Raw genomic sequence first — 12,783 nt, 5'->3', positions numbered from 1 at the left:
ATTGTAAGGGCTCTGGGGCAAGGACTGTGTCACTGTTACATTCCGTAAAGGTTACTACTGCAGTTAAACAAGTGCAAAAAAGGCAAATGCTATTTTAGGCTGCATTAACAGAAGTATAGTTTCCAAATCGTGTGAAGTATTAGTCCCCCTCTATTCAGCACTGGTTAGGCCTCTTCTTGAGTACTGTGTCCAGTTCTGGTCTCCGCACTTCAAGAAGGATGCAAACAAACTGGAATGGGTTCAGAGGAGGGCAACAAGGATGATCAGGGGACTGGAAACAAAGCCCTAAGAGGAGAGACTGAAAGAACTGGGCATGTTTAGCTTGGAGAAGCGAACACTGAGGGAGATATGATAGTACTCTTCAAGTACATGAAAAGTTGTCACCCAGAGGAGGGCCGGGATCTCTTCTCGATCATCCCAGAGTGCAGGACACTGAATAATGGGCTCAAGTTGCAGGAAGCCAGACTTTGACTGGACATCAGGAAAAACTTCCTAACTGTTAGAGCCATACGGCAATGCAATCAATTACCTAGAGAGGTAATGGGCTCTCCGACACTGGAGGCATTCAAGAGGCAGCTGGACAGCCATCTGTCGGGAATGCTTTGATTTGGATTTCCGCATTGAGCAGGGGGTTGGACTTGATGGCCTTATAGGCCCCTTCCAATTCTACTACTCTATGCTTCTACGGGTAACAGGAGACATCTGAAGGGCAGGTCTGAATTAGTTCCTCTTTCTCAAGCAAAGAAAAAAGCACACACACACATATGCAGGTGTGCATAGAGGCATGGGATAAGAAGATGGCAGAGACTTCAGAAAGTGTTCCCCAGGACAAAAAGAGAGACACTCATTTCTTTTTCTGGCTGCGGCCACGTGGCCCAGAGTTAAATATAGCCTTTCCTACATCTGGTACTGCCAACGCAGGAAGGAGGAAGGGAAAAAAAATATGACACATGGGCATTTTCCCCATAGCCTGTCATTTCCCATTACATGGGAAGAAACGATGACGTGTCTAGGATGTGGATGTATCACCGGCACCCTGAGGCCCCTCCTACCTATACCGTACTGTCCCCACCTCTGGTATCCTAAACAGTTTCTGGTTACTCAGTGTTTCCATAACCTTCCCCCTGCCTCTATACTTCTTTTCTTTTCTTTTTAAAGTCTCCACAATGGCTTGATCAGCAAACTGATGCAGCCAGCATGGGGGAGTGTTCATGCACATGGGCATTCCCCCCCCCCCAAAGACACTGTTTTGGCAAGCGGCTGCTGCAAAGTTCAAGACCGAGATCCTCCTTCCCAGCCCTCCACCCTTCCTAAGAGTGACAGAGTCTCCCAGCAGTTTTGACTTCTAGTAACCCCTGACCCGGAGGCGAGGCGTGGGAGATCAGCAGAGATGTATGAAACAGGGTAGACGGCACACACCCTGCCTCTCCATTGGCCGAGATCTGATGGTGTGTTCCACCGCAATCGCTTCTCCGTCCCCACCCACTGGCTTTAACCATTTCCTCTTCCCTGTGTGAAGTAGCTTTCTTCCCTGAGAGTTGCTTTTACGGAAAAGAAGGAAATGAGAGTCTGACATTAGCTTCCTTTCAAATTAGAATGCAGCTATATGGCAGCCTTTCCCAACCAGTTTGCCTCCAGATGTTGATGGACCACAACTCCCATCAGCCTCAGCCAGCATTGCCAATGGTCAGGAAAGATGGGAATTGTGGTCCAACAACATCTGGAGGCACAGTAGCTGGGAAAGGCTGCTGTAAGGGGCAGTGGAGGCTCCTCCATTGGGCGAATGGGGCACTGCCCCAACAACCTCAGCAAGCCTCACCGGCCTACCTTGTTACTTCAATCCAATCCAGGGATGGAACTGACTGTTAGCTCCCTCCTCCTTTGTCTGAGGGTTTCCCTTGTAGGACTCAGCTTGGAAACAAGACTAGAATTGGTTGGCTCTGCCTCTCATTGGCTCTGGCTGCAAATGCTGTTTGGGCTCCTTGCCTTCCGCCCCACCAGTAACAATGGGCACCAGCTGCCACTGTATAAGGGGAGAGGAAGGCGATGCTATTCACAAAATTCAAAAGCAGAGTTTTGAAAAGCAAGCCCTGCTTCCATGTTGGAGTGTTTTTTTTTAAAACACACACACACAAACACAAAACCTCACACTATACTGACCCGGTTTGCATGCAATGCTAAGCAAAACCATAGCTCAGCATGATCTCACGAGTTCCCAAGTGAAGATCTCGGCCATAGTGCTTCTTCCCTCAGTTCTGCTGCTACCGTGTTATCCGGGGCTAAGCCATGGTTAGGCTTGGCGTTATATCCAAACCTGAGCTCATGCCATAACCATGGTTTGTTCTTGGTTTACTGCACATACAGAGAAGTGTCCAGTGTCTACTACAGAACCCTTGCACCATGCAAAGCATTCTGGGGCACATTCTAGGACACACATTCATGTCCTCAGTGATTCTGGGTGAATTGAGCGTGCACCCAAAAGCACACATACACATGTTTTCTTCTGGCTGCTCACTGAAGTCAGGAGAGTGATAGCAGCAGGCAACTCATCTTCTAGGAAAGCTCATCCACACAGCTGGAAAACCCCTGCAGAGAGTGCCCTGGACTATAAAGACGTCGGGGACAATACTAAAATAAGCCTGCAAGCCTTTCCACACTTACAGGGCTGGAGCCAAAGGGTGGCCAGGTTGGGTCCTGGCCGAGGGACCCTGAAGAGCCTCTTCTTAAGAGTGGAAGTGCTCCTGTTTCATGAGCTGTGGCAGCGTCAGCTCCCAACCTTGCTCTGGGTTGCAGAGAGGGAACTCCCACACATCCCCCCAATACAGCCAGTGCAGGCCTCAATAACCCCACACGCACATACCACCTAACTTCTTTCATCCCTGTGAATGACGTGCATGCTGTGCGCGCATGCCTGCCATCAACCAAGATGGGAGAGGTAGGTGGGACCTGCAGGCAGGCTTGTTAGCCAGGCACTACCAGTATGGGGTGGGTGCGTTGGGCTACAGCACCACAGGCCCAGGGCAGGCTGGTGTCCCAGGGCCCAGTAATGCCTGGCACCGGCCCTGCACGCTTAGCTGGAACAAGCCCCACTGAACAGAGTGGGACTTACTTCTAAGTAGACATGCACAGGATTGCACTGCAGGAGCAAGTACCATTCCATCTTAACTCTACACTGGTGAGAGAGACGTGCGATGAAGCGGGAGCCAATTGTAGAGCGAGGCAAGCCAACTCAGGTTGATAAGGACATGACCTCACAAGCCATCTGCTCAAAACACGTATTGCATTAGCAATCGCTAAACTTCACTGGCCTCTGCCATGTTGCTATTCCAGGCTTCCAGTATTTGTAACTCACCGTCCAAGATACAAAATTGAGGGAGAAGCAGTGGGGTTACGGAAGCTATTAAATACTAATAATACTAATAAACACACACACACTTCAACTCGACAGCAGGATGCCTTGCACTTTGTCTTTAGCTGCAAGTTATTCCTGAGGTAGATGTAAACAGTCACTTCTGTCTTGACAGTGGGCTAGATTCTCAGTGTCATAGCCAGGAAAGGCATTCTGCAATAAGCCTGGTGTGGAAGGAATTTCGATTTTATTCCTTCAGGCCAAAAATATTTACTCTGTTTAATTTATTATGGCTAAAATATATTGTTTGCAGTGTTCAATATAATAGGGAAGTATTTTTTTGTTTGGATGTTCTCCTAACACTTTGTCAGAAGAGATTGTGGTTTGTGGTTAGCATGTTTCCGGAGCCACAATCAAGGCAACTCCGTGTTAAAGGAAAAGAGGAACTGTTGTAAAAATGTTTCTTAGGAGAACACCACATATGCTGAAAATGTATTGAGGAAAGTTTAGAACTATAACTCTTCTTTAGATGTTTTTGGGTGTCTTGTTTTGTACCTTGTGAGATGTCAAAACATGGGCAAAGGGCCCTTCCTCTTTCTCTAAACGGACATAAACAGTTTGAGATACTGGGACCAGGTACCTGCCCTCAGGGGAGGATACTTGGGTAGGGAATGACCCAAAGGGGTCATAAGGTACAGTGTATGTATGATGCATAAATCACTATAAAAAGCAATGTTTTCCTGTTGATTAGCAGAGTGAAGTTCGAGAGAGCTTCCTCTCCCATTATGCATACTGGTATTTTTCGTTATTGATCAATAAACCTCTGTCTTTTGGAGCACACTCTTGGTCTGGAAAGTTTTTCCTTCAACAGTTTGGTGCCCAACGTGGGACAGGACAAAGACAGGATCTGAGCCTGGTGGTCTCCCTCGGGGAGATGTCGGGGCTCAGACTGTTAGCTCCTGCCACAAGGACCACTACCAGATTGGTTGCTCCCTGGGACACAGGCACTTGTATGTTTGTCTTGTCTGTGTTTTACCATTTTGCTGCTGAAAACATCAATAAAACTTGGAGCTCAAAAGCTCCTGAGGAATAATAATAATATTAATAATAAACTTTATTTCTACCCCGCCCTTTTTCCAATAGGACTCAGAGCGGCTTACAACTAAAAACAACACAATTAAAACATACAGAGTATATTATTAAAAAAGAATTAAACTATGAGAAAAATTAAAACCATAAAATATAGGTTAAAAACAGCGGACAATTTAAAATAATAAAATCATATAATGTAATCACCAAACCTATGACACTTAATCCTGGTCGTTCTCTATCCCAAATGCCCGTTGAAATAAAACAGTCTTTACTTGTCGCCGGAAAGACGGCAAGGAAGGAAGCTGATTGCACCTCACTCAGAAGGGAGTTCCACAGCCTAGGGGCGGCCACCGAAAAGGCCCTATCTCGTGTCGGCGTCATATGTGCTTGCGAAGGTGTGGGGAACACAAGAAGGGCCTCACCTGAAGATTTCAAATCCCGGACAGGTTCATGTAGGGAGATACGATCTGTCAAATAGTCTGGACCTGAGCCGTATAGGGCTTTGTAGGTCAAAACCAGCACTTTGAATTGTGACCGGAAACAAATTGGCAGCCGGTGGAGCTGTTGTAACAGGGGAGTTGTATGGTCCCTGTAACCAGCCCCGGTTAGCACTCTGGCTGCAGCTTTTTAGGAGGAACAGGTGAGTATAATTATTTTAGGGTTTTAAAAAGAGGAAAATGCCAATCGGGTGAGGAAATGTTGAGAGCAATTGAAAGCATGACTGTATATGTGGTATAGGGGTCCCTGCTACGTGAACTCAGTTTGAACTCAGTGCTTATCGAGTTTGCATAGTGGCACATACTGCCTTGCCTTGAATAAGGAGTTCGTAGACCCCTCCGTGGTCAAACGACCCTGCAAGTCTGAGAATTGTTTGTTTGTCCTCCCAGCCCTTTTCCTCTGTTTCTTTAATCTGAAAGTTGTGCGTGGCCGCTAAGGCTGGCTCTGGTTGAAGTGGTGCCAGAGGGGAAGCCTTGACGGAGACACACGATATTGACTGAATGAGCTCTCTCATAAATCCAGGATTGAATAACTGTTTGGTGTGGTTGGCATTGGGAATTAAGGATGTGACAAGAGGGATGGAGAATGTTGTGAAGTTAAGTCAAGGCCATTAATTTAAGGATCCAATAAGGGTGAGAATTGTGGTCTGGGCATTGTACATGTGCTAGAAAGGGTGGTGTGGGACAGGTAAATAGGAAAATTGTCCAGGACTTCAGCTCCCCGCGGAGTTAGGCCAGGAATTGGGGGTCCCTTCGGAAAAAGATAGTCCAGGATTTAAAAAACCCTTTCGGAGTTAGGCCAGGGTTCAGGTCCCCTCGGAGGTTAACATTTGTCCAGGAGTTAGATCCCTTCAGAGTAGGGCTAGGATCAGCTCCTGTCAGAGAAATAGGTGTGGGATTCAGCTGGCTTGAATCCCCGGGTAATGTCCACAACCACAGAAAAGGAATTAAATAAGGAAAAGGAAGAAAAGGAAGATTTAGGAGAAGGCTGTTCCCTTCACTCCACAGTGTTTTCAATTGAGAGGTGGAGGAAGTTGTTAGATAAACAGTGGTTACAAAAGATTTCCTAAAGATCCTTTACGGGTAAAGCGGGATGATTATATCTGCACATCCTTAATACATTCCAGGCAGTAATACCCTCCATCTCTGCAACCTTCTTCCTTGCCAGTGTGTACATATACCTGTGCGCAGGTAAAGATATTACCGGTCCCACTTTCCTAACAGTAATGCAATCCACACATTATTAACTCCAACAAGATATTAAGAGTACGTGGCTGAACAAGCCTCCTACCTATAGAAACCTCTCGTCTCCCAAGAACAAACTTGTTCCCAACAAATCTGCTTTATGGATGGCTAGATCAGAACAGTGAGTTGGCAAAGGTGCAGTCTGGTACTAATCCAAGACAAACCTCACAAGTGGTTTCTAGATCTTATGAACACAGAAGCAAAACTGAAAGCTTGAATCTAGAAGCACGGGGATGACTTGGAAAAGTTACTTTTTTAAACTACAACTCCCATCAGCCCCAGCCAGCATGGCCACTGGAGTGGGCTGATGGGAGTTGTAGTCCAAAAAAGTAACTTTTCCAAGCTCTGTTTATTTATTATGTGTATATCTATCCTTTCCTCCAAGGGGCTCATGGCGGCATATAATATTCTCCACGGCCTCCATTTTGCCTCAACAACTAGGGCTGTGCACCGGATTCAGCTGAGGCCCAAGCCAAACTACTAGGAGGAACTTAGGACATGGCTGAGTTTGGTTTAGACAGCCACGGATCGCTACGGGCCAGGCTGGATGACTCAGAGCGATCCATGGCTGTCAGGGGGTGGGGGATCAGGAAGGACAAGGGCCAGGCAGAGCAGGAAAACCCTGTGAAGAGCTGGTGGCTGCATCTTCCGGGAGAAGCTTCCTTCTTGCCTGACGCCCCTCCCCCACCTCGGCGATCCTGCGTGGGGCAGGAGAGGCACTGCAAGCAGCTTCCCTAAAAAAAAGTCACTTGAGCATCACCTGCACAGGATCAACCCCTCCGTTCCACAGCTGCAATGCCTCCCGGGGGTGGGCATTGCAGCACCCTGTAGAACTGACCCCCGTCTCAGTCAGGAGGGAGGCAAGGAGACCCCTCTCCTGGCTACATTCCAACCAGGGTTTTAAAACCCTAATGAAACATTAGCCCCGCCCCTGAACTTATTCAGGGACAGGGCAGGGTGGCCTGATGCCCCCTCGGATCAGAGCCACAGGGCAGATGGGGGTGGTGGTCTGTGCACAGCCCTATCAACAACCACCCTGTGAGGTAGGTTAGGCTGAGAAAGAGAGAGAGAGAGCGCATCTGGCCCACGGTTGCCTAGTTAGCTTTCTGGCTGAAAGGAGATTCAAAGCTGGGTCTCCCCAGTCGGACACGCTAACCACTACACCACACTCTCTGGCCCACCTTGTAATTGACAGCTTCCAGATTCCAAGCCTATTCCCTCTCCTTTTTTTTGTTTTTCTACCAGCAGGGCCGGATTATCCATTAGGCTTAGTAGGCTGAAGCCTAGGGGCCCGGAGCTCTTGGGGGCCCGTGGGGCATTGGCCCAAGGGCCCCTGGAGCTACAGAGGGCCCTCTGCTCTCCTTCCGCAATCCGTGGAAGCAGGACAGGAGCCACGGATCGTGGGACAAGAGCTTCCGAACCACCAGCCATCCCCTCACTTCACTTACCTTTTTCTCTGCTGTTTTTGCGGTTTGCCATCAATCAAGATGGCGGCTGAGGTTTCCCTAAGGGGCTGAAGCCTCTGCTGCCATCTTGGTTGATGGCACGCATGCGTGCCTAAGAGGAGATGGGGCCCCCAAACACCAATCAGCCTAGGGGCCCTCCTCAGCTTAATCCGGCCATGTTTACCAGACAAGAAAATGGAGCCTTCTTGGGTACTATTCACTCAATCTGGTCTTTTTAGGGTGGGAGTGGTGCACAGCAGCATCAGGGCTGACTCTACCTAGGAAGACATGCATGCGCCTTCCACAATCAAATGCAAATGCACACATTTTTAGCAAATTTAAGAAACTCTAAAGGGTGGGGTGGAGAGCATAATCATGCCCTGCAGAAGGTGGTCATCATGAATTTCTCCTTGGACAGTTCCTCTCTGCCTAACCCTTTTTTCATATTTTAGCCACGGTTAGTCCCTTTGGCCACTGAGCAATGTACTCTGGGTATGGGAAGCACACACTTCCCAGATCCAGAAGCTGCCATTATACCTCAGCCATAACTTACAAAGGTTATTGCCAGTGTCAGCTGACAGAGGATAGGGAGAGCTCAGACACAACTGGCTGCCTCCTAGGATGCTGTTCTCTATACAGATCAAAGGAGCAGTTTGTCATTTTTACTGCAACGTCTCAGTGCAATCCACTTCCTGTTACCAAATTCTTCCAAGCTACACAGGAAGTGGATTGGACAGTGAATGACCAACCCAAATTGTGTTTGCATTTTGACAAATTTGTAGGGCAGTACAATATCTCAGAGAGGAGGTCAGCTCCCCTGCTCCCCTGGTGCATTCACTATAGCTGCCCAATTTCCCTGCTTTTTAAAGTTTGATAGAAATATCTATTGGCTATAGGTACGTTCTTAAACAGCACAGTTTTTTGCCTATTAGTGAATATATGTTTGTGGGTAGTGGCGCAGAAACCTCTTACTTTCACATGGATGAATTTAGCCTGCAGAGGCAAGAATCGCATCCAAGCCTCCATCCAGCAGCCTGTGGAAAATTGGCCATAAACAAATGCAGCCCCTGAGCTGAACAAAGGTTGCTCATCTGACCTACAGAGATACCAGGACAGAATACACAACGCAAAATGAACGCACCCACCCACCCAAACAAACCATACAACAAACAAAATGATAAAATAAGCATCAGCATAGACCAGAAGTGGGAAATCTTTGGCCCTCCAGATGTTGCTGAACTACACCTCCCATCAGCCCCAGCAACGTGGCCAATGGCCAGGGCTGATGGGAATTGCAGTTCAGCAACACCTGGAGGGCCAAAGGTTCTTCACAGATGGTCTACAGCAGCCTTTCCCAATTGGTGTGCCTCCAGATGTTGTTGGACCACAACTCCCATCAGCCTCAGCCATTGGCAATGCTGGCTGAGGCTGATGGGCGTTGTGGTCCAACAACATCTGGAGGCACACCGGTTGGGAAAGGCTGGTCTACAGCTATGCTTATTTTATCATTTTGTTTGTTGCACGGTTCTGCCATAAACAGAAGAGGCAGCTGAAACAGAGCAGGCTAAACAGGCAGCAGCTCAAAAACAAATGCATGGACAAAGTTTATTTATTTGCCTAGGTGCTTGTTATACTTCTGAGAGCCAGTGTGGTGTAGTGGTTAAGGTGTTGGACTATGACCTGGGAGACCAGGGTTTGAATCCCCACATAGCCATGAAGCTCACTGGGTGACCTTGGGCCAGTCACTGCCTCTTAGCCTCATGAAAACCCTATTCATAGGGTCGCCATAAGTCGGAATTGACTTGAAGGCAGTACATTTACATTTTTACTGTTATCCTTCTGCAAGGAGAGCATTCTGAAACACCACAGAGAAGGCTCTCCCATCCTTCACTGCCACACAGCAAAACTTCCCCATGATGGAACATGAAGAAGAGACTCCCCTGAAGATCTGAAGACCTGCCGGTACTAGGCTAAGTGGATGAATGGTCTCACTCTGCACAAGGCAGCTTGCTATGTGCCTCACCAGAGAAAGACCAAACACTCTCCTCTCACATTGCCTCTTGTCTTTGCAGATTTCCTGCATCCCAGCATCACCCCCTTCAGCACCCAAAAAGCCCCAGTCTAAGTGCAGGTGGGCTTGGAAGCTTCAGGAGTAACCTCAGCAGGCTCTCTGATGTCTACAACTCAGTTGTAGGATTAGTTGAGTTGTGGAAGGCTCCTGTACTCTCCCCTAGGGCGCCCCCAAACTGACATGTGCTTGACCACCCATATATGAAAATCAGCTCTCAACATTCTGCAGAACTCTAGGGGGACCCAGAAATATCACCCAGGATGGTGCTACGAGGATAGGGGCAGTGAAGAGGGTTAGTTTCCACCTCAGCAGTGCCCCCAAAGGCATCCCTTCAATTTCTCCTACATATACACTTCACCTGACCATCCCTTAAAGATGCAAATGTTGCATTTGGAGAATCTGTGGGCACGGCCAGGCCACCCAGGGTCAGAGGTCACCTCTGCACAGGTGTCCCCAAATGCAGCTCTTTCATCTTGACTGCACACAGCACACAGAGACACTGTAAGCTTTCACCCCCAAAATCTTTGCACCATCACCCCGAGAACCCTAGCAACAGACAAGCCCCCACTCTATTCACAAAGGCAAATGCTTCTCATCATAATGGCAAGCGTTTGCTAGCTGTAGGTGTCCCCAGATATCAGGAAGGGTTAGCTTACCAGGGCATCAGGCGTCCAAAGCGACTCCATGATGTTTTACTGATGAAGAAACCCACCACTGGATCAGTAACGGCATCCCATGCACGGCCCACAAAAAGGATGATGGAAGCATAGAAAGGGTCCAGCTATCAGAAGGGGGAAGGAAAAGAAAGAGACCCAATTCAGCTTAAAACTGGAGTTGTGGATCCACATGAGTACAGGTAAAGTCACACCTGCGACACTTTCAAAGATCACCATTTCCAGGTGTCTCTTTGCAATTTCCTGCATGCAGGGGTCTTTGTCTGCTCCCGCCCCCTAAACCTGCCCAATGTGGCCTACCACACATTGTGCAGACTTAGGGGTACAGTGTCAGATGAAGCCATAAACAAAGACCACCAGCTCTGCAGGGTTGCCTGCCAGGTGCTTGGAAACCTCCCCTCATCCAGGCATTAAAAAGAAAAAACAGGATGTTTCTCAAGCCCCAGGTGACTCATCATGCCTTGCTGGCAGGCTAAATTTGGCTTGGAAGGTCACAGGTTGTGTAAACAAACCCTAAGACATAGGTAGCCAACCTGGTACCCTCCAGATGTTCAGGTCTACCCCTTATTATTACGTTTATATCCCACCCTTCTCCCAAAAGGAGCCCAGAGTGGCAAATGCCACCATTATTTTATTTGTGAAAAGTGAGATGCCACGCAAGGCACAGCATCAACAGTACATCATGCGCCACTGGAGGAGAACAGCATGTTCTCAATGTAATACACAGCCAGAGGAGAAAATGTTCACCTCACAGAAATGCCATCATTTTCAATCCTGAAAGGGAGGAGCGGGTTGGATAAGACTTCTGATTTTATTCACATTGGGTCAGTGGTTCTCAAAGTGAGGTACACTCCCTGCTCTCAGGTTGGTGAAGGCTGTGCTATGCTAATCATGCTCCAGAAGAAGGAACTTACAGGTGCTTCTAGCCAAACAAGGAACATCATAGCTCAGTGGTAGAGCATTTGTCTTGCATGCTGAAGGTCCCAGGTGTTCAGCCCCTGGTATTTCCAGGCAGGGCAGGGGGTGGGGAGGGAAAGGCTCCTTTCTGAAGCTCTGGAAAGCTGCTGCCAGTCAGTGTTGACAGTACTGAGCTAGATGCACCAATATTGCATTCTCTGTTAAGGCAGCTTCCTATTCCATGTCTTCTTCCTCTTTTCTCCTGTTAAACTTTATTTTATTTCAATTTGTATGCCACTTCTCCGTCTAGACATGCTCAAAGCGGCTCGCAACAGAACAAAAATGCTAATCAATGCATTATTACAACAACAAAACCTATAGCATTTCAAAACATAACAATCCAAAGAAATAAGTGTGTGATTATATGAACACTGTAACATTTAAAGTCATTATAAAACTATCCGTGAATTAAAACATCTTGCTAGCTAGATTTAGAAAGGTCTGCTGTTCTTTAAAAAAAAAATTCAACAGCACCAAAAAGAGAAAGGGGTCTGCTTCTCTGTAATGATCTGTGGATCGAGGGGCTAATTTAATGCTAATGTTGGAACTAGGCATCTCATGGTGCCCCAGTCTATAGAGACTTACAGAGAGGGCCGGTCCCAAAGGGCGGTCAGGTTAGGCCCTGGCCGGGGGGCCCTGGAACCACAGAGGCCCCTCAGGGGCCTCTCAATAGGATGGGGGAGGAGTAGCGCTCCTTTCCCACGATCTGCGGCAGAGAGTAGCTGCTGTGGATCACAGAGAGGGAGCTTCTTCCGCCTGCCCGTCTCCCCTATCTTTTGAGGCTGCGAGCACAGGACTGCCATTAACCAAGATGGCAGCCAAGATTCCCCTAAGGGGCTGAAGCCTCCGGCACCATCTTGATTGCTGGCAGCGATGCGTGCGCGTAGCAGCCCGAGCAGCCACAAAAGGCAGGACAGACGGAGCCAGCGAATGGGCAGGCAGAAGAAGCTCCCTCCCTGCGAGAGGCAGGTAGGTGTGTGTTTGTGCAAGCGCGCATGTGTGAGTGCACGTGCGCCAGAGCCCAGGGCAAGCTGGTGCCCAAGGGCCCCAGCATGTCTGGAGCCGGCCCTGCTTACAGATACTTGAGAAGGCTGCATAGAGGAGGGCTGGCAGCAGGTTGGGTGCCTTGGAAGACAGAGCTGAGAGGCCAGTTTTCACAAAAGAAAACACAAGAGACAGACACACCTCGCATCTGGGCTGCACCACTTCAGGCGGGGAATTTGCATTATGAAATGCTCCTCCATGCACAAAGATCCCTGCAAAGAGCATAACTAGAACAGGAACCTAGCAGGCTGCTTTATCTGGAGTCAGACCATTGGTCCCTCTAACTCAGTATTGCCTGCACTGACTGGCAGCAGCTCTTCATGGTTTTCAGACGGGAAGTCTTTTCCAGCCCTATTTGGAGATCGAACCTGGGACCTCCTGCCTGCAGGGCAGATGCTCTACCACTGAG

General features: G+C 48.4%; 1 protein-coding gene across 2 annotated transcripts in view; it reads right to left on the bottom strand.

Moving 5' to 3' along the window:
* MFSD2A (MFSD2 lysolipid transporter A, lysophospholipid) overlaps nt 1-12,783 on the bottom strand; it is a 62,275-nt gene that overhangs the window by 36,614 nt on the left and 12,878 nt on the right. For both annotated transcript variants that reach the window (XM_061596603.1, XM_061596604.1), the window contains exon 3: nt 10,356-10,480. In XM_061596603.1, coding sequence (XP_061452587.1) covers nt 10,356-10,480 — 125 coding nt within the window. The remainder of the gene's footprint in view (nt 1-10,355; nt 10,481-12,783) is intronic.

This window comes from Rhineura floridana, chromosome 15, assembly GCF_030035675.1.
Source record: "Rhineura floridana isolate rRhiFlo1 chromosome 15, rRhiFlo1.hap2, whole genome shotgun sequence".
NCBI classification, from domain to species: domain Eukaryota; kingdom Metazoa; phylum Chordata; class Lepidosauria; order Squamata; family Rhineuridae; genus Rhineura; species Rhineura floridana.
The sequence above is the reverse complement of the archived record's forward strand: the minus strand, read 5'-3'. Positions and strand labels throughout refer to the sequence as shown.